Source organism: Callithrix jacchus, chromosome 12 (assembly GCF_049354715.1).
Source record: "Callithrix jacchus isolate 240 chromosome 12, calJac240_pri, whole genome shotgun sequence".
NCBI classification, from domain to species: Eukaryota; Metazoa; Chordata; class Mammalia; order Primates; family Cebidae; genus Callithrix; species Callithrix jacchus.
The window spans coordinates 6,440,423-6,468,245 of record NC_133513.1 but is presented as its reverse complement, the minus strand read 5'-3'; the positions used below and the strand labels follow the sequence as shown (position 1 = coordinate 6,468,245).

Here is a 27,823-nt window from a genome sequence, read left to right as displayed (position 1 = left end):
TAGGGCTCCACACCCCACACGTTTCTCAGTCTACATGAATTAGGGCATGGCTTGCAGACCTCTGCTCCTGGGTCAGGGCTGGCCCTTGGATGCATTTAGCACAGCCTTTATGGGAGTTTTTACAGCTTTAAAGGCCCTGCCAACATTGAAAAATCAGGTGGTTTCATATTAAAATGGGGCTTCCCAGCTTGCATTGAACAGGAACTCTCAGCTGGGGCTGAGTGGCAGCTACTGCCTCTGCCAAGGCGTGGACTCACCGATCACCCCAGTCCCCACCATTCCTTGCTGCCTCCCACCAAGCTGTCCACTCGCTTGAGCTTCCTGCCTGGACTCAGAACCATCTCAGCTTCCAATCAGTGCTGTGCGGCCTCTTGTGAGACTTTCCCTGCCTCTTCCCTTGGCTCTGTGTCCTCAGAAGCCCTCAGAAGCATCCACGGTTGCCCAGGGTGAGGGACAAAGAGGGCTCCAAGAGCCTCCAGCCTAACATTCCCCAAAGAATGGGACTTTCTGCTGGTCTTGAAGCTTCTTGCCTCTATGGCCAGTTCTTGCAGATAGAGAGACCCCATCTGTGTGGTGTCTATCCCCTGCTCCAGTCCTGTGCCCTGGGCTTACACAGGTCTCCATCCACCCAGAGGCTCAAGGGAAGCTTCTAGGAGACCTCTCTCAGTTTATCCAATATTGCCTCGTATGGTTTCAAGGCGCCACCTGCCTTTAGAACCGGGTTACCAGCAGCCTGCATACAGCGGGGGAGCTAGGGAGTGTGGGGGTGGGGGTCCGAGGATCCTAACTCCCCAGCCTGGGTGGCAGGGACAGATCCAAGGGACTGACTGCTTTGGACTGGGGCAATGGCAGAATGTCTGGGTTGGTGGGAAGGGGCCTAGTCGGGAGAGATGGGCTGGAGAGGAGGACAAAGGAGGAGGCTTGCAGCTGCTCACCCTTGGTGCTTCCCCTCTGTCTAATCAGAGAGCTGATGGGGCTTATCTGGAGGCTGAAGCTGCTCCTACCTCCCAGTTGGTACTGAGGTTGTCTTCTAGCTCCTTCGACCTGGCTGAGGGGTGGGGGCAGATCTGGGCTCTAGACCTTCTATAACTTTATGCCTGGGACAGACCCCTGGACCTGGGTCAGGGTCAGAGCCCTTCCCAGTGGCAGGCCCAGATTCCAGCAGGAGAGGTGCTGGCAACACCTCTTACCACTTCTGGCCCTCTGCCTGGCTGGGGCTCACATACCATGTTCCGGACCCAGACCCAGCTTGGCTCTCTCTTTTTGTTTGTTTTCTCTGTTGCTTGGGTTAGAGTGCAGTGGTGTGATCTCAGCTCACCTAAACGTCTGCCTCCTGGGTTCAAGTGATTCCCCTGTCTCAGTCTCCCAAGTAGCTGGGATTACAGGTGCCTGCCACTACGCCCAGCTAATTTTTTGTATTTATAGTAGAGACATGGTTTCACCATGTTGGCCAGGCTGTTAGCGAACTCCTGACCTCATGATTTGCCCACCTCAGCCTCCCAAAGTGCTGGGATTACAGGCATGAGCCATGGTGCCCAGCCCCCAACTTGGCTCTCTTTATAAGGCCTGGGGGTCAGGCCCATGCCAGTGCTTGGCCAACCTTTAGGGCTGGGTGCTGTGACCCCATTTCTTGGCCCGTGCCACAGCAGGCAGGATGCTCCTGCCTGGCAGATTTGTCCAGGTGAGAAAGATTTGAGGTGAGAAAGACTGGCCTGACCTGTCGGAGGAGCCAGCCCTGCCCTCCCGGACTTCCTGCCCCTCAGCCGAAGCTCCTGAGTCAGTGGCTGGCTGGCTGGGTCGATGGGATGGGGGTGAGGGAGGCTGACTGCCAGGCTTCCTCAGGCGATTGGCTGAGCACATAGGTGAGCCTCTGATGCCATGAGGAGGACCCAGGCCTCCTTCCCACCTCTCATAAGGGCAGCTGAGGGGCCATGGGAGCCCCTCCCCGGCCCAGCTTCTGTCCTGAGACCTGTTTCTACTCCTCCCAACCTGTGTTCCCAGCAGACGGTGTGATCCCTGCTCAACACCAGTCTGGTCCTATCCTCTTTCTATTTTTATTTTTTGAGACAAGGTCTTGCTCTGTTGCCCAGGCTGGAGCAAGGTGATGTGATCTTTTTTCTTTATTGTTTTGGGGTTTTTTTTTGAGATGGAGTCTTACTCTGTCGCCCAGGCTGGAATGTAGTGGCGCAATCTCAGGTCACTGCAACCTCCACCTCCCGGGTTCAAGCAATTCTCCTGCCTCAGCCTCCCAAGTAGCTGGGACTACAGGTGTGCACCACCACACCTGGTCAATTTTTGTATTTTTAGTAGCGACAGGGTTTCACCATGTTGGCCTGACTGATCTCAAACTCCTCACCTCAGGTGGTTTACCCACCTCGGCTCCCAAACTGCTGAGATTACAGGTATGAGACAGCATGCCTGGCTTTTTTAATTTTTAATTTTTTGAAGAGCCAGGGTCTCACAATGTTCCCCAGGCTGGTCAGTGTTTACCTACTGGGCTCAATGATCCTCTCACCTTGGCCTCCCAAAGTGCTGGGATCGCTGACATGAGCCACTGTGCCTGGCCTAGCCTCTTTTGCTTGAAACACACTGCCACCTTTTTGTTGCTCATCCGCTGGAGACAGAACTCCCCTCCTGACATGCACCAGCCCTTCCATCTAGCCCCCACCTGCCCATCCTGAGCCTCAGCCCTCACCCACACTGTCCAGGCTGCCAGACATATCATCCATCTTGTTCCTCAGATAGGCCATGAACCCACCTGCCACAAGACCTTTGCACGGGCTGTGCTCTCTCTGAAACTATCTCCCTGTGAGGTATTTGATTTCTGCATGACCTTGGGATTGGAGGGAACACCCCCTCCCCCACAGCTGAGGCCCACTCCCCCTGCCCCATCATTGCGTGTCCTCAGTGAACCTTCCCTTCACATGTTTGTCTATGGGATTCTGTCTGTCTGCCTCTTGTGCTAGGCTGTGAGCACCTTGAGGACAGAGGCAGGGTCTGTCTCACTCACCTCTGGGTATACCTGCATGCAGGTTGAGCCGAGGACCAGGCACAGACCACCTCATCAAAGGAATGGATGATTGTGAATGAATGAATGAGTGAGTGAAAGCGCTGTTAAAGCTGCTGAGGGGACTTGTTTCCAGCCCCACTGGAGTCGGTGTCCGTGCGGAGAGCACCTCAGGTCATGCACACCTTGGTCCCCGACCCTCTGCCTCTGCCACCACAGGCAGTGGTCAGGCCAGGCTGCAAAGGGCATTGCTGAGCCCTGCTGGGCCCGCGGTAATTAGGGGCCTGTGTTACTCACAGGTGACCAGCCCAAGGCACTCCAGGAAGTCATGGAGACACCCAGGACCCCACCCAGCTTCCCAGCCATTCTGTGGCTCCTGGCAGAGTAGGGAGGAGAGGTGGGCAGGACTGCTTAGTGGCCAGCTGGTGGGAGGGTCAACAGTGGAGGGGGCCTGGGCCCTTTGTCACCGGGGTGAGGGATAGAGGTGGCTGCCACAGCTGGGAGACTTCTGACCCTGGCAACACAGTGGGGATGGGGTTTTATTTGAGGGTGTCAGTGTCTGGGTTGGGGGGATCCCTATCTGCAGATCCCGGAAACAAGAAACCAGGACCAAGTGCAGTGGCTCACGCCTATAATCCTAGCATTTTGGGAGGCAAAGGTGGGAAGATCACTTCAGGCCAGGAGTTTGAGACCAGCCTTGGCAACATAGTAAGACCCTGTTACTACAAAAATGAAAGTAAAAGCCCAGGCACAGTGGCTCACACCTGTAATCCCAGCACTTTGGGAGGCCAAGGTGGGTGGATCACAAGGTCAGGAGTTCGAGGCCAGCCTGGCCAACATGATGAAACCCCGTCTCCACTAAAAATACAAAAAAATTGTTAGTGGCCAGTGCCTGTATTCCCAGCAACTTGGGAGACTGAGGCAGGAGACTCACTTAAACCCAGGAGGTGGAGGTTGCAGTGAGGCACTCCAGCTTGGGCGACCGAGTGAGACTCTGTCTCAAAAATAAATAAGTTAATTAATTAATTAATAGTAATAAATAAAAGTAAAAATAGCCAGGCATGGTGGTGCGCACCTGTAGCCCTAGCCACTCTGGAGTGGGAGTGGGAGGATCACTTGAGCTCAGGAGGTTGAGGCTGCAGAGAGCAATGGTTGTGCCACTGCACTCCAGCCTGGGTGACAGAGGGAGACCCTGTCTCTAAAAAAAAAAAAGCAGCACCAAAGGTCAGGATCAAGAAACACAGGAAGGTATCTGTCAGAGTTCTCCCAGGCCCCCACTCCCTTCAAAAGGCCCTGGAGTGGGAAGGCAGCTCTCACAGGGCGGAGGCGCTGTGCAGGGGTCTCTGAAAGGCCCTTGGAGGGAGGCGTAAAGCCCTGGACAGTGTCAGGCAGTTGGCCAAGGCTGAGCTGGGCATAGGGTGGCAGGGGCTCTCAGTCTGCTGACTCTGTTCCCAACTGCCACCCTGTCCTGCTACCCCTTTGAGACCAGCGAGGGCCTGGGAGCTTCCTGCCAGCAGGCTTAGTGGGGCTACGGCCTGGGGAGGGCAGGGAGGCCCAGCAGCCAAAGGAACTCCTTCTCCCAGGCACCTGGCTCTGATTTGCGCACAGGAACTTGAAGTCAGTCTGGAGGGGGCTCTGATCCTCCAAGATACCATCGAGTCCCAGGGAGCATGGGGTAATCGAGTAGGGGGCCACAAACCTTAGTGCAGATCCGGAGCGGCAGGGCTGGCTGCACTGCTCCTAGACACTGCCTGTCCACAGGCAGCACTGAGTGGGATGGGGGCTCCTTGCATCTGGCATCCCCTCTCCACCTTCTGTGGCAATGCTGGCCTGATGTCTCGGCTGTCAGAAGTGTGAAGGGGACAGAATGCACGTGGGGTCTTCTCAGAGGAAGAGCTGGGACTGAGATTGGGCCCAAGCTCCCATGTGCCCAGGCCCAGCTGAATCCTGGAGTGACGCAGGTGTGCAGGTGGAGGCCTGAGAGAAGCAACTGGGGTGTGGGCGTTTCCTGGGCATGTGAGAAGCTCAGGAAGGAGGGGGTTCCTGACGCAGGTGCGCAGGTAGAGGGCCTAGGGAGGAGCAGCTGGGGTGTGGGTGTGTGTTGGGTATGTGGGAAGCTCAGAAAAGGAGAGGGTTCCTGGGGACCAGGCTGAATTTGGCTGGATGGCCAAGTGGCTTCCGGTCACTGTGGCGCCTCTCCAGGGCTCCCACCTGGGGTCAGGAGGTTGGCTGCCCTCCCACTGCCCTGACCCACCATCCTGCCCTCTCTCCCTCAGGTATCTCTTGCCCCTGCTGGACCCTGACTCTGGGCTCCTTGTCCTGGCAGGAAAGGTGAGTGAGAAGCTGGGGCTCCCACTGGCTTCCACACCCTGGAGTCCAGCCCCTGGCCTTCCCTGAGAGTGGGGAGGAACTAGGACAGGGTTTCTGTGTCTCCCCGTGCAGCCAAGGTGACTATAGCTCTCCCAGAACACTGGCCTTCCTGAGAACAAGATCGAGAATAGAGCGGGCTGAGCACACAGTCAGCACTCCATAAATTCTGATGTACACCCCCAGTGCTCACCCCATGCGCAGTGAGGCTGAGCAAGTGACATAGAGTTGGCCCAGGGCTCAGCTCAGCACCAAGCATATGAGGCGGCCCCATCGCCAGCCACCGTGGTTTGGTGACTCAGGTTCTTCGGGGAGCTGGTGCCAGCCCTGGGCCCTCCCCAGGGGTGCAGTGAGCAAACAGGGCTCAGTTCAGACTCATTTCAGGGCGAGAGGCAGCTGTACTGTTATGAGGTGGTCCCGCAGCAGCCGGCGCTGAGCCCAGGTAAGCCTTGCTTTCTCGCCCCCTCTCCCCTACCCTCCACTCCTCTACCTGACCTGCCTGTCCCCCTGTGTTATCCTCAACAGTGACCCAGTGTGTCCTGGAGAGTGTGCTTCGGGGGGCTGCCCTTGTGCCCCGGCAGGTGCTGGCCGTCATGAGTTGCGAGGTACTTCGTGTCCTACAGCTGAGCGACACAGCCATCGTGCCCATCAGCTACCATGTGCCCCGAAAGGTGAGGGGGACCTGGGTGAGGGGCTGAGGGGACTGGGGAGTCAGGGGGCCTGGGCTTCACTGGCTGCCTGCTTGTCTGTGGCCAGGCTGTGGAGTTCCATGAGGACCTGTTCCCGGACACTGCCAGCTGTGTGCCTGCCTCTGACCCCCACAGCTGGTGGGCTGGGGACAACCAGCAGGTAGGACCAGGGCCTATCACCTCTCCTGGCCTCCCCCAGCCCCTGGAAGCCCCCTGTCTGGCTGTGTACCAACTCAGCCTGGCCTGCTGGATACTCCCCTATCCCCATCCTTTCGACCCTCCCATGGGGTCCCTCCTGACCGGGCAGCCCATGTCCCCATTGCCCACTGCTGGCCTCCCTGCAGGTGCAGAAGGTCAGCCTCAACCCTGCCTGCCGGCCCTACCCCAGCTTCACTTCCCGTCTGGTGCCCCCTATGGAGCCTCTCCCTAACACAGCCCAGCCTGCGGTGATGAAGACACCTGTGGGCGATGCAGACCCAAGCGTAAGTACCAGGGCCGCCCCCATCCTACCTTGGTGACACCACAATGACACCACTGGTCCAACAGCCTTTTTTTTTTTTTGAGACAGAGTCTTGTTCTGTCGCTCAGGCTGGAGTGGCAGTTGCGTGATCTCAGCTTACTGCAATCTCCTCTTCCTGGGTTCAAGTGATTCTTCTGCCTCAGCCTCCTGAGTGGTTAGGATTATAGGCATGCACCACCATACCCGGAGAATTTTTGCGGGTTTTCTTTGAGAGGAGTTTTGCCCTTATGGCCTAGGCTAAAATGCAATGGTGCAATCTTGGCTCACTGCAACCTCTGCCTCCCAGGTTCAAGTCATTTTCCTACTTCGACCTCCTGAGCAGATGAAATTACAGGCACCCACCACCATGCCCAGCTAATTTTTGTATTTGTAGAAGAGACGGGCCGGGCATGGTGGCTCACGCCTGTAATCCCAGCACTTTGGGAGGCCGAGGCGGGCGGATCACAAGGTCAAGAGATCAAGACCATCCTTGCCAACATAGTGAAACCCCGTCTCTACTAAAATATAAAAAATTAGCTGGGTGTGGTGGTGTGCATCTGTAGTCCCAGCTTCTTGGGAGGCTGAGGCAGGAGAATTGCTTGAACCCGGGAGGTGGAGGTTGCAGTGAGCGGAGATCGCACCACTGCACTCCAGCCTGGCGCCTGGAGACAAAACAAGACTCTGTCTCAAAAAAAAAAAAAGAAGAGACAGCGTTTCACCCTGTTGGTCAGACTGGTCTTGAACTCCTGACCTCAGGTGATCCACCCACCTCAGCCACCTCCCAAAGCGCTGGGATTACAGGCATGAGCCACCTCGCCCGGCCTTTTTTTTTTTTTTTGAGATGGAGTCTCGCCCTGTTACCCAGGCTGGAGTGAATGGTGCGATACCGGCTCACTGCAGCCTCCGCCTCCCAGGTTCAGGCAACTCTCTTGCCTCAGCCTTTTGAGCAGCTGGGATTACAGGTGCCTGCCACCACAGCCGGCTAATTTTTTTTTTTTTTTAAGATGGGATTTCACCATGTTGGTCAGGCTGGTCTTGAACTCCCGACCTCAGGTGATCCACCCGCCTTGGCCTTGGATTACAGGCCCGGCCGATTTTTTTGTATCTTTATCAGAGAAGTAGTTTCACCGTGTTGACCAGGTTTCTAACTCCTGACCTCAAGTGATCTACCCTCCTCGGCCTCCCAAACTGCTGGGATTATAGTCTTGAGCAACAGTGCCCGGCCCCAACCTTCTTTCATTTCGACGTGTAGCAGAGACCGAGAAACACGTGGAGCGTAAAGAAGGAACTTCACAGTGCTTTCTAAATTGGGCAAACACTTAAAAAGCAAGAATTCTCATATAGATCTAGATTTCTGGCTCCTCTGAAAATATTGGCAGATCTAACGCACTGGGCACACCCTCCCGCAGGGCTAGGAGCCAGCAGCTGCCACTTGCTGTCCCCTCAGTCTGAAGCTCAGCTGCTTCCCCGTGTGTTACTCCAGCACTGGCAGCATCTGCATTTATGCCCGTGCCCCCCACCGCTCCTGTTCCATGCCCACAGTGGGGGCTCCTTCAGTCCACAGGGGGCCCAGTGTGGTGACCCTGGAGTCAGCTGGTGCTCCTTCTCTTTGGCCATCACACCTAGGAGTGGGCTGGCTGACCCCATGCCCCTCCCCAGGAGGACTTCTCCTCCCCTCCCAGTTCGCTGACCTCGCCCTCCACGCCCTCCAGCCTGGGGCCCTCGCTCTCCAGCACCAGTGGCATTGGGACCAGCCCCAGTCTGAGGTCGCTGCAGAGCCTGCTGGGTAAGGGAGAAGGACGAGGAGCTCACTCCTACCTTGGGAGCCCTGTCTGCCCCACTCCTCTGTACCCTACCCCTGAGCAGAGGCCTCATGCAAGGCATCCCCCATCACAGCTCACAGCTCCTGGCAGAGTCATTTATCCTGGGGGCTGGGGTGTGGCTGCTGAGTCTCACCTGTAAAACAGGAAGGTGGCTGGGACCACCCCCAGCTGAAACCCTGGGGCTCCACTGAGATTCCTCAGAGCCATCAGGGAACAGGGTCTTGTTCCAGGCATTATTGCTGGGCGAGTTGCATCCACTGAATTAGCAGAGGCCTGGGCCTAGGTTCACGCTGTGCACCTGCCCAGGGTGAGGGGAGTGGGTTCTCGGAGTGCAGGGTGGACAAGGACAGCATCCTCACACGAAGCTCCATGTCCCTGCTACCCGCCAGGCCCCTGTTCCAAGTTCCGCCATGCTCAGGGCACCGTCCTGCACCGAGACAGCCACATCACCAACCTCAAGGGGCTTAACCTCACCACACCTGGCGAGTGTGACGGCTTCTGTGCCAACAAACTGCATGTGGCCGTGCCCCTGCTCAGCAGCGGGGGACAGGTGGCCGTGCTCGAGGTGAGGGTCCCGCTCCCCAGGGCTGCCCCTCAGTTCCCTGCGAGTGGCAAGAATGCACAGGTCTTAGCCACACGCACGGCACAGGGAGCACAAACCATGTGTCATGCCCCTGCCAGCCTGTCCCATCATCCTCCCAGCCACCCGCCGTGGGGCCTGCCACTTTTATCCCCATTTTACAGATAAGGGAGAAGAGGTCCAAAGAGGTTTAGTGACCTGTCCGGGTCACACGGCTGTGTAAGTGGTGGAGCTGGGATCCAAAGCCAGGCCACCTGAGCCCTAAGCCTGAGCTTTACCCACCAGTTCACGCTACTGCCCCCTCACTCTTAGGGGCCTTGCAGTTGGCACCTGGGCACAAGGTGGTCAGGGCAGAGAGCTTGGGCCATCCAGTGGTGGGAGTCTCTGCTGCAGCAGGTGGGGGCCCAGACACACTGCTTGCCTGCAGCCCCTGGGGACTGGCTTTTCTGCCTGGCACTGATGGTCCTCGGGTTGGGGGCACTTCCCACAGCTACAGAAGCCTGGCCGCCTGCCTGACACTGCACTGCCCACACTGCAGAATGGGGCAGCTGTGACTGATCTGACTTGGGACCCCTTTGACCCCCGTCGCCTTGCTGTGGGTAAGGAGGCTGGGTGCCCAGGCTTGAGGGAGGGTCCTGGGTCCTGGGTCCTGGATGGGCACTGGGGATCCCAGGGGTCTTGGGCCCAGCAGTGATGAGCCCCCTTCTGTCCTCTGCAGGTGGTGAGGATGCCAGGATCCGACTGTGGCGGGTGCCCCCAGAGGGCCTGAAAGAGGTGCTCACCACACCCGAGGCTGTGCTCACAGGTCAGGCAGGCTCGGGAATGGGGCTAGGGTGGCCAGTGTCTCCACAGGGCTCCCTGTCACCCCTGCCTTCCTCCAGGTCACATGGAGAAGATATGTTCCCTGCGCTTCCACCCACTGGCAGCAGATGTGCTGGCCTCGTCCTCCTATGACCTTACTGTTCGCATCTGGGACCTTCAGGCTGGAGTTGAGCGGTTGAAGCTGCAGGGCCACCGAGACCAGGTAGGAGTGCTGCAGAGGCAGGGCCGTCAGTGAGGAGGGGCAGGCCAGCAGTGAGGTGAGGCTGTGTCTCACGTCCCTTCCTGCCCCCAGATCTTCAGCCTGGCCTGGAGTCCTGATGGGCAGCAGTTGGCCACTGTCTGCAGGGATGGGCGTGTGCGGGTTTACAGGCCCCTGAGTAGCCCTGAGCCCCTGCAGGTGAGCACACGGGCTGGGGAGTGGCCTCAGATCTGGTTCAGGGGTCCTGGCTGGGTGTCACAAGATGTATCTCAACAGGAAGGCCCAGGGCCCAAGGGAGGACGTGGAGCCCGCATTGTCTGGGTGTGTGGTGGTCGTTGTCTGCTGGTGTCTGGCTTTGACAGGTGAGGAGTCAGGGACCCCCATCCCCAGTCTTCAGCAGCCACCTGTGCCCCCTTCTCCATAGTCACATACACTTGTCAGGCTTTCAGAAACTCCCTGCCCCTCACAGGCTGGTTGGGTGGGTGGGTAGATGATTGGATGCATAGGTAGATGGGTGGATGGATAGGTGGGCAAATGGGTGGATGGGTGGATGAATGAATGTGGGGATAGATGGGTGGATGGATGAGTGGGAAGATAGGTGGATGGGTGGATGGCTAGATGAATGAGGGGGTAGGGGAGACGGATGGAGGGGTGTTTTCGGGGTAAGGGTGAGATGGATGCAGGGGTGGGTGAGGGGGTGGGGGAGATGGATGCAGGGGTGGGTGGGAGTGGGGGAGATGGATGCAGGGGTGGGTGAGGGGGTGGGGGGAGATGGATGCAGGGGTGGGTGGGGGTGGGGGAGATGGATGCAGGGGTGGGTGAGGGGGTGGAGAGAGTTGCAAGGGTGGATGAGGGGGCTGGGGGAAATGGATGCAGGGGTGGGTAAGGGGGTGGTGAGGGGGTCTCGGGGAGATGGATGGAGGGGTGGGTGAGGGGGTGGGGGACATAGATGCAGGGGTGCATGAGGGGGGTCTGAGGGAGATGGATGGGTGGGTGAGTAGTGGGGGAGAGAGTCAATAGGGGACCCAGAGGCAGAGGGGCAGGTTAGGGTGTGACTATGCCTGGCTGGGCCAACACTTCTGAGGGCCACACTAGGCCTCGCCTGCAACCCAGAATGGAGCAGGGGCAGTGTGGGAGTCTTTGCCCTGCCCCAGGCCCTTCCAACTCTGAGCTTCTGCCTCCAAACCCCCTTGCAGCCGAAGTGAGCGCCAGATGCTCCTATATGAAGCTGAAACCCTGGCTGGTGGCCCCTTGGCAGTGCTGGGCCTAGATGTGGCTCCCTCAACTCTGCTGCCTAGTTATGACTCAGATACAGGCCTGGTGCTCCTGACCGGCAAGGTGGGCTGGGCTGGAGGGTGGGGTGGCAGGTGAGAGGCAGTGGGAAGAAGGCTGGTGTTGCTGGAGGGTCCCTGGCCTACCTTCCTCTCCACAGGGTGACACCCGTGTGTTCCTGTATGAGCTGCTTCCTGAGTCCCCTTTCTTCCTGGAGTGCAACAGCTTCACGTCGGCTGATCCCCACAAGGTAAGGCCACCCTGGCGCCTGGTCCCACCCAATGCGACCACTAGGCTGCCCCGCCCCCTGGTGGCCACATGTATAAGTGCAGGAGCCTGTGGGTCAAGGTCAGAGTCTTGGGCTGGGGCTGGGGCTGGGGCTGTGCCCACTGACTGGCAGGAGCTGGTGCTGGAACTATTTAGGAATTTTGAGAGTCATTGTCATATTCAACCATTGTTAAAAATTACAGTATAGGCTGGGTAGAGTGCCCTGGAATCCCAACACTTTGGGACGCCAAGGGAGGGGGATTGCTTGAGCCCAGAAGTTCAAGACCAGCCTGGGCAACAAAGCAAGAATCCATCTCTACAAAACAAACAAGAAATTACACTAGATAAGGTTAAACCATATGAACTCACAATATGAACCTAAGAATATTAACAACCAAAGTAATACCCAGTTTATCACTTCGTAAGTAACGTATCCAATTTTACTGTTATTTTTGCGGTTGAGGTCACATGTTGGAGTGCATGGAGGAAATGTGGGATGATGTGCTATTTGCATCTCATCCCAGTACCACATTCAGGAAGTGGAGTTGGCATCTAGCAGTCAGCCCCGCTGGGAGTTTGTGCGCTATGGAAGTAGGGAAATGCTGCAAATGAGGGCTTTCCCTCCAGAAAGCAGGTAGTTCAACATGACCAGCACGTTACTGACCAGGGACAGGCCACAGTCGTGACGGTCCTCAGTGAGGGACGCTGGCACCCTGGGAGACTGCATGCCAAGCCATGAGCTCTAGGTCCCAGTGGCAGCCCCGACTCCCTCCCTCCCCCAGGGCTTCGCCCTCCTGCCGAAGACAGAGTGTGATGTGCGGGAGGTGGAGTTCATGCGGTGCCTGCGGCTGCGTCAGTCCTCCCTGGAGCCTGTGGCCTTCCGGCTGCCCAGAGTTCGGGTGAGGGCAAGGCCCTGGGACTCTGATGCCCATCCCCTTCTCAGTGCCTAGAGGGGATTTTGGGTCCCATCTGGCCCTGCTTCCAAATGGTCCCACTCATTATTCTTTGGGGACATTATTCTTTGTCCCCTTTTACTGAGATGCTGAAACTCATGGAAGCCCCAGGCTGGTGAGAGGGTCCTGGGTCTTGCCTCCTCCCTCCCCAGCAGATGCCCGTGTGCCCTGGGCCCCTGGTCAGGGTTTCAGGACAGCCCGTTTCTCCGTCTGCAGAAAGAGTTCTTCCAGGATGACGTGTTCCCAGACACAGCTGTTTGCTGGGAGCCCGTGCTCAGTGCCGAGGCCTGGCTTCAAGGTGCAACTGGGCAGCCCCGGCTTCTCAGCCTGCAGCCTCCTGACATGAGCCCAGGTGCGCTGAGGGACTGGGTGTAGGGAGGAAGCGAGGTGGGGGCTAGAGAAAGGGACAGAAGGCCTGGGCTGAAGTTCCATTCCTGTTGGCACGCAGAATCCTTTGGCCCTTTCGAGGGTGGAATTGCTGTGTCAGCCAGTCTCAGGCTCTGGAGGGCAGCGCCCATGCTTTGTGTTTTCATTGCAAGTCCCTATCCCAACACACATGCACACACCCTGGTGTCCAGGCCAGGCCTTACACACTGGGGCTCCATTGACTCTTAACACCACCTGTTGGGTCTGTGCCATAGAAACCCCCTAGGTCGGCACGGCACGGTGGCTCATTCCTGTAATCCCAGCACTTTGGGAGGCCGAGGCTGGCGAATCACCTGAGGTCAGGGGTTTGAGACCAGCCTGGCCAACATGGTAAAACTCTGTCCCTACTAAAAATACAAAAATTAGCTGGGTGTGGTGGTGGGCACCTGGAATCCCAGCTACTCTGGAGCCTGAGGCAGGAGAATCGCTTGAACCCAAGAGGTGGAGATTGCAGTGACCCAAGGTTGCACCACTGCACTCCAGCCTGGGCAACGAGAGCAAAACTCTGTCTCAAAAAAAAAGAAATCTCCTAGGGCTTGGCACCAAGGAGCCCCCACCAAATGAACTCTCTGATGTTTGTTCTTGCCCTGCCCTAGTGAGCCAAGCTCCCCGAGAGACCCCTGCCCGTCGGGCCCCCTCCTCAGCGCAGTACCTGGAAGAGAAGTCAGACCAGCAAAAGAAGGAGGAGGTAGGCATGGGAGAGAGCAGCCGTGTGGAGGTCATGGCTGCACGTGGCCATGACCCCTTAGTTCTCCAGCCCCGACCCAGACTGGGACAGCAACCACATGTCACATCCTCTTCACACCAGATCTGGGTGGGGAGACCTTCCAGAGCCCTGCGACTGACCACAGGGTACAAGAAGTGGGGGAGGGTAGTGAGAACCCCACCCTGGTGGCTTCTGGAGGTTCTGGGCCCAAGTGCTTTGGGACCCTGGAGTACATTTTGAGCATTGAGGCCATGTGCAGAGACAGTAGCTCGTGTATGTGGTGCTGTGTGCCACAGCCTCTCAGTCTCTCACTCCCATCTCTTCTTTGTGTCCTTTTCAGTGGAAACCCATCAGCTTTGTCAGGGCTTTAATTAAAATGGCTGTTCTGAGCCTGGGCAAGGTGGCTCACATTGGTAATCCTAGCCAAGGCGGGTAGATCACCTGAGCTCAGGAGTTTGAGACCATCCTGGGCAACACGGTGAAACCGCATTTTTAGTAAAATACAAAATTTTAGCTAGGTGTGGTGGTGCACACCTGTGATCCCAGCTTCTCAGGATGCTGAGGCAGGAGAATCACTTGAACCCAGGAGGCGGAGGTTGCAGTGAGCTAAAATCGAGCGATTGCACTCCAGCCTGGGTGACAGAGCGAGACTTTATCTCAAATAAATAAATAAGTAAAAAATAAAATAAAATAAAATGGCTATTTTGGCCAGGTGTGGTGGTTCACACTTGTAATCCCAGCACTTTGGAAGGCCAAAGCAGGAGGATTTCTTAAGGCCAGGAGTTTTAGACCATCTCCACAAAAAAGTTTTAAAAACTAACCGGTGGCTCATGCCTGTAATCCCACCACTTCAGGAGGCTGAGGCAGGTGGATCTCCTGAGGTCAGGAGTTTGAGAACAGCCTGACCAACATGGAGAAACCCCATCTCTACTAAAAATACAAAATTAGCCAGGCAGGGTGGTGCATGCCTGTAATCCCAGCTACTTGGGAGGCTGAGGCAGAAGAATCACTTGAACCTGGAAGGCAGAGGTTGCAGTGAGCCGGGATTACGCCATTGTACTCCAGCCTGCGCAACAAGAGTGAAATTCTGTCTCAAAAAAAATAATAATAATTAACCATGTGTGGTGTTATACACTTGTCCCAGCCAATTGGGAGGCTGAGGCAGGAGGTTCACTGACACCCAGAAAGTCCAGGCTACAGTGAGCCATGATTGCACCACTGCCTTCCAGCCTGAGTGACAGAGCAAGACCCTCTCTCTAAAAACAAAAAACAAGCTCTTTTCACAGCATTGTCAGAGTGGGAGTAGGGAGTCATATGCCTTTCCCGACCTTTCTCCTGCCCTCTCTCCCAGCTGCTGAATGCCATGGTGGCAAAGCTGGGGAACAGGGACGACCCGCTCCCCCAGGACTCCTTTGAAGGTGTGGACGAGGATGAGTGGGTGAGTGGCAAGTGGCCCCACTTCCTGTCAGGCAGCGCCATCCCTTGGCACATGGCACAGCACGCACCTCCCGCCTTCCCAGGCTCTTCTGACTCTCTCCCACCTTTCGGTGTTTCACCCCAGGACTAGCCTGCGCCCCCGTCACCTCCACTTCACCTGTGCTGCGGCCTCCTAGTGCACACCTCACAGCTCATCCTCAGGCTGGAAGCCGCCTCTCTGGTGCCGGCACTTCTCACCCCTGCAGCCCTGGCTTCCCGTGGGCACTGCCACAGCTTCTGGGACTCTGGCAGCTCCCAGGGACTGTTCTCACCTCTGCTGTCTCTGGGGTCAGCTGCTGCACATCAGCTTCCCACTAGCATGTAGCCAGGGGTGCAGAGTGGCGGGGGGTCAGTAGCATGTCCCTGGGCAGGCCCTGGGTACCCTGTCTCCCCTGGTCTCTCTGCTGTCCTGGGCCAGTCCCATCCTGGGCTGGCCTCGTCCAGCACCTTTGCTCACCCCATGCTGCCCCATCTTGCCTGCTGCCCCAGTTCTGGTCGAGGGCCTTGGGGGCTGGCCCCCCACCAGGCCTTCTGGAGCAGCACCAGTCTCAGGGCCCTGGGACCAGCTGCCCTGCTTCCCAGGTTTGTAGCCAGGAGAAGGAGTCATCGCAGAGCTGTTGGTCCAATAAGGGGGGTGTGAGCCCCACAAAGACCGGCCCGCACCTGCTCTGGATGTTCTCAGCAATTAAACTTTTTTAAGCTGGCTACCTCTTATGCTGCTATGGTCTCTGGGCTGGTTGGCAAGCGAAGGGGACAGGAATGTGGGTGACAGGGGTTTGGACCTGGGCTTCCCTGTATCTTAGCCTCACTCTGCTCCCAAGACCCGATCAGCTGTGCACTGTTGGAAGTCATTCGTTCACCAGCAGGTAACTGCAGTGCTCTGGATGGCGGGATGCTGTAAAGGACAGGAGAGACAAGGTCACGCAAGGAGCTTCAGCTTCCTAAGCCTTCTTATGCAGGGAGATTAGACAGCCTTCAGGCAAGCAGATAGAGTGCAAAGACAGCAGTAAGGAAGAGAAACTGGCTGGGTGTGGTTACTCACGCCTATAATCCAAGCACTTTGGGAGGCCAAGATGGGAGGATCACTTGAGGTTAGGAGTTCGAGACTAGCCTGGCCAACATGGTAAAACCTCGTGTCTATTAAAAATACAAAAATTAGGCCAGGCGCAGTGGCTCACATCTATAATCCCAGCACGTTGGGAGGCCAAGGCAGGCGGATCACCTGATGTCAAGAGTTCGAGACCAGCCTGGCCAATGTGGTGAAACCTCATCTCTACTAAAAAAAAAAAAAAAAAAAAAAAATTAGCCAGTGTGGTAGCACATGCCTGTAGACCCAGCTACTCAAGAGGCTTAGGCAGGAGAATCGCTTGAACCTGGGAGGTGGAGGTTGCAGTGAGTCAAGATTGCACCACTGCACTCCAGCCTGGGTGCCAGTGAGACTCTGTCTCAAAAAAAAAAAAAATTAGCCAGGTGTGGTGATGGGTGCCTATAATCCCAGCTACTCGGGAAGCTGAGGCAGGAGAACCACTTGAAACCAGAAGGCAGAGGTTGCAGTGAGCTGAGATCATGCCATTGCACTCTAGCCTGGGCGACAGAGCAAGACCCCGTCTCAAAAAAGAAAAAAGAAACTGGGGGCTGTGCGCTGTGGCTCACGCCTGTAATCCCAGCACTTTGGGAGGCCGAGGTGGGTGGATCACGAGGTCAAGAGATCGAGACCATCCTGGTCAACATGGTGAAACCCCGTCTCTACTAAAAATACAAAAAATTAGCCGGGCATGGTGGCGCATGCCTGTAATCCCAGCTACTCAGGAGGCTGAGGCAGGAGAATTGCCTGAACCCAGGAGGTGGAGGTTGCAGTGAGCTGAGATCGCGCCATTGTACTCCAGCCTGGGTAACAAGAGCAAAACTCCATCTCAAAAAAAAAAAAAAGAAAAAGAAACTGGGGAACAGGAAGCAACTGAGATTCGGGGTTTGAGAAGGTGACTTTGAGCTAAGAGACAAGACCTAAGGGCTGATGAGGAGCCATGCAGGGAGAGAGCAGCTTCCAGGCAAGCAAGGAAGGACAATGTGGGCACAGAGGGAGGAATGTGGAGGATGGGAGGAAGGGGAAGAAGAGCGGGGCGGGTGGGGGTGGGGTGGTGCCCAGCAGGGGGCGAGGCAGCCCAACTTTCATCCCACCATTTGCCAAATGCTGTGTGCCAGATGCCTGTTCCAGGCCCTTGACATCTAAGAGCAGAGAGAAAAGTCTTGCCCAGCAGGAACTCCCACTCTAGTGGAAGGGAACAGATTCTCGACAATAAACAAAAGCAAAGGGAGGCCAAGGTGTGAGGATTGCTTGAACCTAGGAGTTTGAGATCAGACTGGGCAACCTAGGGGGACCCTTATCTCTACAGAGAATACAAACATTAACCAAGCACGTGGTCCCAGCTACTCAGCAAGCTGAAGTGAGAGTATCGCTCAAATGCTGGAAGGTCAAGACTGAAGTGAGGCATGATCATACTACTGCATTGCAGCCTGGGCAACAGAGTGAGACCCTGTCTCCAAAAAAAAAAAAAAATAGGCCAGGTGTGGGCTGGGCATGATGGTTCATGCCTATAATCCCAGCACTTTGGGAGGCTGAGGTGGTAGGATCACTTGAACCCCAGAAGTGGAAATTTTAGTGAGCTGAGATTCTATCACTGCACTCAAGCCTGGGTGACAGAGCAAGACTTCGTCTCAAAAAGAACAAAGGAAAAAAATAAAACAATAAATTAGTCGGGTATGGTGACACACACCTTTAATCCCAGCACTTTGGGAGGCTGAGGTGGGTGGATCACTTGAGGCCAAGGGTTAGAGACCAGCCTGGGCAACATGGCGAAACACTGTCTCTACTAAAAATTCAAAAATTAGTGGGGCATGGTGGTCCATGCCTGTAATCCCAGCTTCTCAGGAGGGTAAAGCATGAGCATCGCTTGAACCTGAGAGGTGTAGGTTGCAGTGAGCCAGGATCGTGCCACTGCATTCCAGCCTGGGTGGCAGGGTGAGACTCTGTCTCAAAATAATGAGTAAATTATGTTGTATGGTAGGTAGAGGGTGGTCACAGTCTTGGATTAAAAAATATAGAGACTATCAAGAAGGGAGAATAAGCCAGTCACAAAAGCCTGCACATTGTATGATTGGATTTCTTTGTTTTTGCATTTTTTTTTCCTTTTTTTCTGTTTTGTTTTGTTTTGTTTTGTTTTGTTTTTGTGGCAGGGCCTTGCTCTGTCACCCAGGCTGGAGTACAGTGGCATGATCACAGCTCACTGTAGCTTCTAGCTCCCAGGCTCAAGAGATCCTCCCACCTCTCAGCCTCCCAAGTAGATGGGACTACAGGCGCCTGCCACCACACCTGGCTAATTTATGTACTTCTTTGTAGAGCTGGAGTTTCACCATGTTCCCCAGGCTGATCTTGAGTTCTTGGCCTCAAGTGATCCTCTCACCTCGGCCTCCCAAATTGTTGAGATTACCGGCGTGAGCCACCATGCCTGGCTTGTATGATTCTGTTTCTATGAAATGTCCAGAACCTGCGAATCCACAGGGAGAAAAACGAGTGGTTGACGGGGGCTGGGGGAGGGGAGGGATTAATGGGTGATGAAACGTTCTGGAACTAATAGTGGACAGTGGTACAGCTCTGTGAATAAAAGGCACTGGACTGTGCGCTTGACCATCGTGAAATGTCAAGTGTATGCATTATATCTCAGTAAATCTGTTACTATTTTCATTCATGGAGGGCAAGGCACGGCGTTGTACGGGGTCTAGGTGGGCCTCATTGAGGTGACATTTGAGCAATTATTTGAAGGAGGGAACGAGCGTCCCAGGCAGGAGGAATATGGATGAAACCTATCTTGAAGTTTCCTATTTTCTTCAATATTCCTGAGAATTTGGGATCCTACTCCATATATGTTCGTTGATTTCGTATAATGTTGCATTCCCAAATATTTTGGCGAAATCAAGGGCAGAAATCGCCCCAGGTCTGACCGATGTGCTTAGCTGCTCCAGCGCACCAGCGTAAGCACGCAGGCCATTGAGGCTCCTGGTACCGCCCCACGCCGCCACGCCCGCCCCCAGTTGTCCGGAGCCCGAAGCAGGCTCCGCCATGTGTCAAATCCCGCCTCCGACTCCGCCCCGAGCGGCTACGACACCGCCAGCGCCCCGCCCCGGGACCGAGGTAATACGCATGCTCAGCGCCGTCTCGCGCAAGCGCTCTCTGTGGCCTCCCTTGACCTCTGACCCGCCGGCCACCCTTGAGCTGGGGCCGCAAGGCCAGGAAGTCGGAGCCTGAGTCCCCAAGGCAGAGCAGCTGCCATGGTGAGGCCCGAGTCGGGCGCGGCCCGAGGAAGGGAGGCCGAGTCGGGCTGGGGGCCGGGCGGCGGGCGCCGGGCGGCGTGCGCCCCCTGCGTACCCGGCAGGAAGCAGGGTCTGGGAAGCGTTGCATCCAGGGGGACCTAGGCCAGCAGTGGCGGCTGCGGCGGCCTCAGGGCCAGGGAAAGCCGTCTGCATGGAAGAGGCCGGGAAAACGTGGTCGCGCTGTGCCTAGCCCGCGTGTGAGCGAGCAGCCATGGGCGCCGGTGGAGCGTGGGTCTGGCCGGTGAGCACCTCCCCTGGAACCTTACAGCGCTGCAGAGTCGCTGTTGCTATACCCATTGGAAAGTTGGCCTTTCCAGGAAAGTGGCAGATCTGGGGCTTGAACTAGGCCCCGAGACACCAGGCACGGAGCGTTTGTGTGATAGCATTGTCTCGTAGAGCGAGTGCACAGACCTGTGTCGCACTGTCAGGTCACGTGGGGGAACCTTTCAACGTGCAGGCTCGGCTGGGCGCGGTGTGGCTCATGCCTGGAATCTCAGCACGTTGGGAGGCCGAGGCAGGTGGATCACCAAGTCAGGAGATCGAGACCATCCTGGTCAGCAAGGTGAAACCCCGTCTCTACTAAAAATACAAAAATTAGCTGGGCATGGTGGTGCGCCTGTAGTCCCAGCTACTCGGGAGGCTGAGGCAGGAGAATTGCCTGAACCCAGGAGGCGGAGGTTGCGGTGAGCCGAGATTGTGCCATTGCGCTCCAGCCTGGGTAACAAGAGCAAAACTCCATCTCAAAACAAAACAAAGAAACCTGAGGCTCAGACTGTTTGACTCCTCCGCAGTCATGCATCCCACTGTGTCGGAGACCTCTTTGGAGCCCAGTGTCCCAAGACTCATGTTTTTCTTTGTCTTTTGAGATAGGATCTCTCTGTTACCCAGGCTAGAGTGCGGTAGAGCGATCCTGGCTCACTGCAGCCTTGAGCTCCTGGGCTCAAATGAGCCTCCTACCTCAAACCCCCAGGCAATTGGGCCTACAGGTGGGTGCCAGCACCCCTGACTAATTTTTAAATTTTTTGTAGAGATGGGATCTTGCTGTATTGCCCAGGATGGGTCTCCTAGGCTGGAGTACAGTGGTGCGATCACAGCTTACTGCAGCCTCGACCTCCCGGGGCTCAAGTAATCCTCCGACCCCATCCCAACTAGCCTCAGCCTTCTGGGTAGTTGGGACAATAGGCATGCTCCACTATGCCCAGCTAATATTTTGTGTTTTTCATGGAGATGAGGTTTTGCCATGTTGCCAGGCTGGTGTCAAACTCCTGGGCTCAAGCAGTCCTCCTGCGTTGGCCTGCCAAAGTGCTGGGATTATAGGCGTGAGCCACCGCACCCAGCGTGACAATTAACAGGAAAAGAAAGTGCTTTCAGAAGGTATACATGGGAGAGCCTGAGGTTTCACCCAGGGAATGGTGTGTGATGTTAAGTCCTGAAGGATGTTGGGTTTTGACAGGGTCAGGGTAGAAGCAGGGATGTTCAGGATGGAGGAATTCAGAACAGCAAAGGCCCTGCCGAGGCCACAAGCATGAGAGTGGCTGTAGGAGCAGAGGGGAGGGTGTGGCTGCAGCGGGAAGAGAGGTGAGGGCGGCAAGTTGAGCCCAGACCCATCACCGTGAATATCAAGCTGGGGAGTGGACCGAATCTGTAGGCAGCGGTGGAGAATTGTGTGTACACTGGGAGATGGCCAGAACCCTCCAGCAGAAAGGGTTAGGAAGTGCTTGGAAACCGTGCCTGGGGACATGGAGTTCATGAGACAGCAGTTTAGCCAAAACTGAACAGCCATATTCATTCAGATGCCTCAGGGACACTTGCTGCTCCAGCCACTGGCCAGGCCCCAGTTGTGGTCCTTACCTTCCTCCTGCCTAGTTGTGATGCCAGCATCTCTTTGCAGGGGCCCTGGGTGACTGGAGTGTCCTTGAGAATGAGGCCGTCTGTTCATCTCCCCGGAGCCTGGCGCTTGGCCTCAAAGGCACATTGCACGCAAATCTCAAAGACACAAATCAGTATAAACCCCATTGCTGAATGCCTCCCACAGCACTGTCTGTGGTCCCAGCTGCTGGCCTCTGGTCCTGTACTTGCGCAGCAAGTACACACATGTGCTGTCCCCACGCGTCCCAGGGTTGGGTCCTGTGCTTCTAACTACTGCTCTCTGACAGTCACGTGGCCTGAAGTTGGATGCCACATCAGCTGGATCCTTTTGCCTGGGACCCTCAGGCCCAAGTGTCAGTCACTGGACTATAGAATGTTTGGAGCCTCTGGGAGGGGCCTTGGGCAGTGGCTGTTTTGGTCACCCATGGTAGCTGCAGCTGGCAGAGCTCTGTCCCCATGAATGAGCTCTGACACCAGCCTGACCCATGGCATTAGCTCAGGGGACATTAGGGTACTGCTTAGGTGTGTTAGAGGCTTGAGTATGCCATCTAGTTCTGGATCTGCTGCTGTCTGTCCCCACAGTGTTATGGACATTGCCTCCTGAGAGCCTTATTGTCCTCTTGTGAGGATGGTATTATTCTCTCCATTTTGCAGTTAAGAAAACTGAGGTGGGCTGTGCGAAGTGGCTCATGCCTGTAATCCCAGCACTTTGGGAAGCCGAGGAGGGCAGATCGTGTGAACTCAGGATTTTTTTTAAAAATTGCATTTCAGGTTTTGGGGTACATGTGAAGAACATGCAAGATAGTTGCATAGGTACACACGTGGCTGTGTGATTTGCTGCCTTCCTCCCCTTCACCTATATCTGGCATTTCTCCCCATGCTCTCTCCCCTCAACTCCCCACCCCACGCTGTCCCTCCCCTATTCCCCGAAACAGACCCCAGTGTGTAATGCTCCCCTCCCTGTGTCCATGTGTTCTCATTGTTCAGCACCCGCCTATGAGTGAGAACATGCGGTATTTCATTTTCTGGTGAACTCAGGATTTTTAAGACCAGCCTGGGCAACATGGCGAAACCCCATCTTCTCCAGAAGAGTACAAAAATTTAGCCAAGTGTGGTGGCGTAAGCCTGTAGCCCTAGCTACTCAGGAGGCTTAAGTGGAAGGATGTCCTGAGGCCACCAGTGAGCTGTGACTGCACCACTGCTCCAGCCTGGGCGACAATGTTGGACTCTGCTTCAAAAAAAAAAAAAGAGTAGGCGTGGTGGCTCACGCCCATAATCTCAGCACTTTCGGAGGCTGAGGTGGGTGGATCACTTGAGGTCAGGAGTTCGAGAACAGTCTGGACAACATGGCACAGCCTCATCTTTAAACAAGTTAGCTGGGTATGGTGGCTCAGGCCTGTCATCCCAGCACTGTGGGAGGCCGAGGAGAGCAAGATCTCGTGACGTTAGGAGTTCGAGACCAGCCTGACCAACATGGTGCAACCCTGTCTCTACTAAAAGTACAAAATTAGATGGGCGCAGTAGCTTCCACCTGTAATCCCAGCTACTCCAGAAGCCGAGGCAGGAGAATCGCTTGAACCCAGGAGGCAGAGGTTGCAGTGAGCCGAGATCGCGCCATTGCACTCTAGCCTGGGTAACAAGAGCGAAACTCCATCTCAAAAAAAAAAAATGCATTATTTTGCAATAGTCTAGTCATTGGCCTTGGCAGAAGAGTAAACAAGTGATTGCAAGGCCATGTGGTGGGAGGGGTAGCCTGAGACCTGAGCCATGTTCCAGGCTGAGGGGACCCTCTGCCTTTCACCTCTGTCCTTCAAAGCACCAGCATCCCATCCCTGAGCCTGCTGTTGCCCTTGGGGGGATGTTTAGGAAGGAGGTGAAGTCAGCTGAGACCACAGGTGTCAGTAGGTGCATCTCTGACCCTCCCATACCTGCAGCACAGCGGCCACAGCCCTGCCCCTCGCCTTGATCACAAGACGGTCATCTCTGGGTTCTGCTTTCTGCTGTGAAATCCAGAAGTTAGGAAATTTCCACCTGTTTGTGAAATCCTAACCCACTTGCGTTTGTTCATTCGCCTAATGGCCCATAATCACATCCTGCCTGTTAGGAAAGCGCAGGTCCTCAGAGGCTGAACAAGGCCAGTTCTGGAGTCTGGAATCCACTGGAATCTGTGGGGCAAGCCCCTCCAGCCTCGGGGTTGGGGTCTTGATACTTGTCGGCTTGCTCAGGTGCCCTCCCTTCAGACCCCAGGACCCTGCGTAGTGACGGCCGTGACTGGTAGCACCAGCCTTGGGTTTCCCATCTGCCTCCGAGGTACCCACTGTATGTCCTCTGGCCGGTCACCAAGCCCCATGAGTTGTCAGGATTAAATGGCACAATGAATTAAACGTGTTTGGCACTGTGCCTGGTGTGCGGGCTCAGCTGATACTTGTTGACTGAAGGGAACTCTAACTCCAGAAAAGCACTAGGAAGAAAGGGAGAGTCACTGGGCTGTGCCGCATGAGCTCTGAGCCTATGCCAAGCCTCCTCCAGCCCACACCACGTCCCCACATCTACGGCTTCACAGTGACTGGGTCCTTTGTACATGCTGTCTATATATAATCTCTTTGTTTCACCCAAGATCTGTGCATCTTTCCATGTCATCTGTCAGATTCCCAGTTTCCCAGGCCAGCCTAGGCTGTTGGGCGCTCACAGGAACTCCCTTCTGCCTTCTCTCCTGCCAGTTTTGGCTCAACCTCATCCCTCTGCCTAGAAAGCCCTAGTATTTCCATCATGATTCTACCTGTTCTGCAAAGCCCAGCCCAGAAAGAACAGCCTCCTCTCACAGAACCCCATCTCTGCTGCAGGTTTTCCCTCTTGACTCTGTGCTTCCGGTCACCTCTTACTCAGTCTTCCCCAGGGCCTCCGTGGGAGTGGAATCACACGTGCAGCCTTCAGGCACATTCAGCCTGCTGTGCACCAGTGGGATTCCCCGGCAGGCCAGCAGTGTGCCCGACTTGGGGCAGGGACCAGGCTAGCTTTGTGCTCAGGTGCTGAACAGAGTAGACTTTGAGCAGATGTTTGAATGAATGGGTGAACCAGTGGCTGAACAAATGACAAATGGACAAGCCTGACTCTCCCTCATCGTGTGGTCTGTGGTGCATTTAAACACCCTCCTAGCGGCCTTTTAGCTCCTTGAAGATGGAAATGGGTTTGCTCTAAGTAGGCCCTTAGCAAGTTTGTTTTATTGACTGGAACCGACTTAAAATCATTGGACTTGGGAGAATTATGACGGATCTGTTTCCCCATTGGTAAAATAAAGGTTGGGGCTGATGATCTCAGAAACACAGGAAAACCAATCTCAGCCCCAAAGCTGAGAGGGAGATACTGCTAGGTCTGGTGCTGTCCCTGTGTTCTAGCTCCCAGGCCACTAGGTTTCCTCCTGAAGCTGGGGGCTGCAGCCACTTTGCCTTTGCTCTTCTTTGCCTTTCTTGAAGGATGAGGGGGGATCTCTTGGAGTTCTGTCAAATTCACCCCTCACCTGCCTGTCCAATGAGTGTCTAAGCCACCCATCATGGAAGCTTTCAGTCAGGGTTCTTTGGAGGGGGTGGCTCGGGGCAACAGCTCTGTGCTTCATGACCTCAGGTCTCCAGCAGCCTGCTAACCAGGTGCCTGCTTTGCCCACAGGCCAAGTACCTGGCGCAGATCATCGTGATGGGCGTGCAGGTGGTGGGCAGGGCCTTTGCACGGGCCTTGCGGCAGGAGTTTGCAGGTGAGCATGGGCCTGTCTCCCCTCTGGGTCAGATTTTCCCTGTAGCCATGGGCACCTCAGGCCTGATGGTTCTGCACTGTGGGTGGCCTGGGGCAGTTCCCATGGTAGGGGCATCCTTCATTGGGACCTGGTTAGCAAGAGCATCCAGGGCAGGAGCTGGCAGACTGGCCCATCTGGACACCGGGTTTTATCAAAATAAATGATTTTGTACAAATAAAGTTGTTTTTTTTTTTTTTTTGAGATGAAGTCTCACTCTGTCACCCAGGCTGGAGTGTAGTGGGGCGATCTTGGCTCACTGGAAGTCCCACCTCCCAGGTTCAAGTGATTCTTCTGCCTCAGTCTCCCAAGTAGCTGGGATTGTAGGCACCCACCACCATACCCGGCTAACTTTTGTATTTTTAGCAGAGAGGTAGTTTCACCATGTTGGCCAGGCTGCTCTGGAACTCCTGACCTCAGGTGACCCATCCTCCTCAGCCTCCCAAAGTGTTGGGATTACAGGTGTGAGCCATGGGGCCCAGCCCTGGTTTTGCAAATAAATTTGATTGGCGCACAGACATGCCCACGGGCTGCTTTCAGGGCAGAGTGGAATGGGTCCAATGCATGCTCATTAGCCAGAGAAGCCTAAAACATCTACTTTCTGAGCCTTTAGAGAAAGTTTACCAGCTCCTGATTTTAGCTTCTTGGGTCACTGAAAGGGAAAAAGGTCACCCAAGGCAGCGGCTTTGGTGATCTAGGTGACCGGTGGGCAGCCGGGCCCCTGCAGAGCCCTCTCATGCCCACAGCTCCACTGTCCAGTCCCCATCAGAGCCTAAATCTCCCCAATTTGCTGTGCCCTGGGATGTGGGGGCGGGTTGTCATCTCATGGTCTAGGTTGGGGACCAAGAGCCAGGTTTGGTGGTCAGACTCTGCCCTTTTCCTCCAGTGAGGCACATCTGTCCTCACTGTCCCACCCACTACCCCCTAAAAAACCACTCCTGGAGAAGAGGTTCCTCGCCACCTCTGTCCGTGTCTCATCCTGTGCCAGTGGCAGGGGTGAGCCACCCACTTGGAATGCCCAGGGCAAAGTCTGGGCTGCTGAGGACTGAGCGATCACCCATATGTCCACACAGCCAGCCGGGCCGCAGCTGATGCCCGAGGACGCGCTGGACACCGCTCTGCAGCAGCTTCCAACCTCTCTGGCCTCAGCCTCCAGGAGGCACAGCAAATTCTCAACGTGTCCAAGCTGAGCCCCGAGGAGGTCCAGAAGGTAAGGCCACTGGGTTGCCCCAAAGACTGAGGGGGAGAGGCTGCCAGGGCGGGAAGAGTGAAGGGAGGCCTGGCAGAGAAGTCCAATTTGGATGCTGTGGCCATAGCCAGCGTGGACTCCAGCTTGCTACCACTCGTTATGTCTTAGGCCCAAGGCAGGACAGTTTTAGCAGCCATGTCGCCCTCCAGGGTACCTGTCCACATCTGCCTCTCAGTGGCCACAACAGCTGCATGTGGCACACAGGGTGGAGAGGAGTCCTGTGGCTTCTCTCACGTGACCTCACAAAGCCTGCCCAGTGTCTCTCGCTACAATCTGCAGCCCTCTCACCCGCCTCTCCTCCGCAGAACTATGAACACTTATTTAAGGTGAATGACAAATCCGTTGGTGGCTCCTTCTACCTGCAGTCAAAGGTGAGTGGTCTTTGATTCTGGAAGGAGGGAAGTCACAGGACCCCCTCTCCTCACCTGGGACTGGATTCCTGGCTGGGGGAAGCTGGCCAGCTAAGGGCTTAGCACACAGAAAACTGTGCCGGGCCTTCCCATGGTGCCCCGGTCTCACAGAGTCCCCTGAACTGCCACCCCTCTGACTGCTTCAGCTCTGTGGGGTCCAGCCACTCAGGCTGTGTCACTCCAGACAGCAACTCTCCCTCCACCAGCTGGGACTTGGAAGGAGCAGGAACGCCAGCGGGTAGGGTGCTAGAAGCAGCTCTCAGAGGTCACAGCATGCACTGGGCCCCTGCAGCCTGGCTCTGTCTCCCCAGGCAGCGCTGAAGGAAGCACTGGTATCCACCCACTGCTCTCCAAAAATGGACCTGGGCCAGATGGGAAGAGGCTGTGTCCCATGTGGGCAAGGGGCATAGGGCGGAGGCTTAGCCTCCCGGCCTTATTATCTGTGACCTACCAGGTGGTCCGCGCAAAGGAACGCCTGGATGAGGAACTCAGAATCCAGGCCCAGGAGGACAGAGAAGGGCGGACGCCCCACACGTGACTGCTTGGCTCTCCCCACCCATCCTGCCGCCTCTAATTTATAGCTTGGTAATAAATGTCTTTTCTGCATTTCTCATGTGCATGGGTCCAGATTCCAGAGGGCAGGTTGCTCCTCTGCCAGTCGCAGGGCTGTGTGTGCTTGGCTTGGGGAGGCAGCATCCTGACAGCCCAGAGGGGCCTGGCTGGGCAAGCTTGGTAGGCAGCCAGCTGGCAGGCCCCAGCCAAGTCCAATCACGTACAGGATGCGGCCTCTCCTGCCTCCACAGCACCCTTGCCAGCGCCAGGCTCCCTCCCATGGCACCCTGCCAGACTCCAGGTCCCATTCACTATCAGGGGTGCCCCTGCCCTTCCCCCAGGGTGGCAGTCCCCTGGCCCTAGAGCTATTTGCAGCCACCCTGTCCCTGGGGCGAGTTTGAACCCAGCACCTCAGTAACACCCACTGCTTACCAAAGCCACACTGGGCAGTAGTGGGCCGAGGACCTGAACCTTGGGATGCTCAGTCTGGAATCTTCAGTCTCAG

General features: G+C 55.9%; 2 protein-coding genes across 2 annotated transcripts in view; both read left to right on the top strand.

The window, feature by feature from the left end:
- The window catches only part of CORO7 (coronin 7), a 62,102-nt gene extending 46,311 nt beyond the window's left edge, over nt 1-15,791 (top strand). Inside the window, 19 exon segments of the mRNA NM_001347976.1 lie at nt 5,284-5,338; nt 5,759-5,816; nt 5,900-6,045; nt 6,131-6,223; nt 6,408-6,545; nt 8,222-8,348; nt 8,775-8,950; nt 9,456-9,564; nt 9,684-9,770; nt 9,847-9,989; nt 10,080-10,184; nt 10,263-10,348; nt 11,183-11,324; nt 11,419-11,508; nt 12,308-12,424; nt 12,695-12,830; nt 13,501-13,592; nt 14,962-15,048; nt 15,172-15,791. Of these exon segments, the coding sequence (NP_001334905.1) occupies nt 5,284-5,338; nt 5,759-5,816; nt 5,900-6,045; nt 6,131-6,223; nt 6,408-6,545; nt 8,222-8,348; nt 8,775-8,950; nt 9,456-9,564; nt 9,684-9,770; nt 9,847-9,989; nt 10,080-10,184; nt 10,263-10,348; nt 11,183-11,324; nt 11,419-11,508; nt 12,308-12,424; nt 12,695-12,830; nt 13,501-13,592; nt 14,962-15,048; nt 15,172-15,177 (1,993 nt within the window). The 3' untranslated portion in view covers nt 15,178-15,791.
- Nucleotides 15,792-19,293: 3,502 nt separating this feature from the next.
- PAM16 (presequence translocase associated motor 16) lies at nt 19,294-27,372 on the top strand. The gene is made up of 5 exons (NM_001347988.1): nt 19,294-19,415; nt 24,987-25,071; nt 26,181-26,317; nt 26,662-26,727; nt 27,221-27,372. The coding sequence occupies exons 1-5, from the start codon at nt 19,413-19,415 to the stop codon at nt 27,302-27,304; spliced, it is 375 nt and encodes a 124-aa protein (NP_001334917.1). The 5' UTR covers nt 19,294-19,412; the 3' UTR covers nt 27,305-27,372.
- Nucleotides 27,373-27,823: the final 451 nt, after the last annotated feature.

Bases quoted from the DNA above. Each gene is read 5' to 3' on its own strand.
- PAM16 (NM_001347988.1), top strand. The intron at 26,318-26,661 runs GTAAGGCCACTG...TCTCCTCCGCAG, and splicing joins GCCCCGAGGAGGTCCAGAAG to AACTATGAACACTTATTTAA. The intron at 26,728-27,220 runs GTGAGTGGTCTT...GTGACCTACCAG, and splicing joins CCTTCTACCTGCAGTCAAAG to GTGGTCCGCGCAAAGGAACG.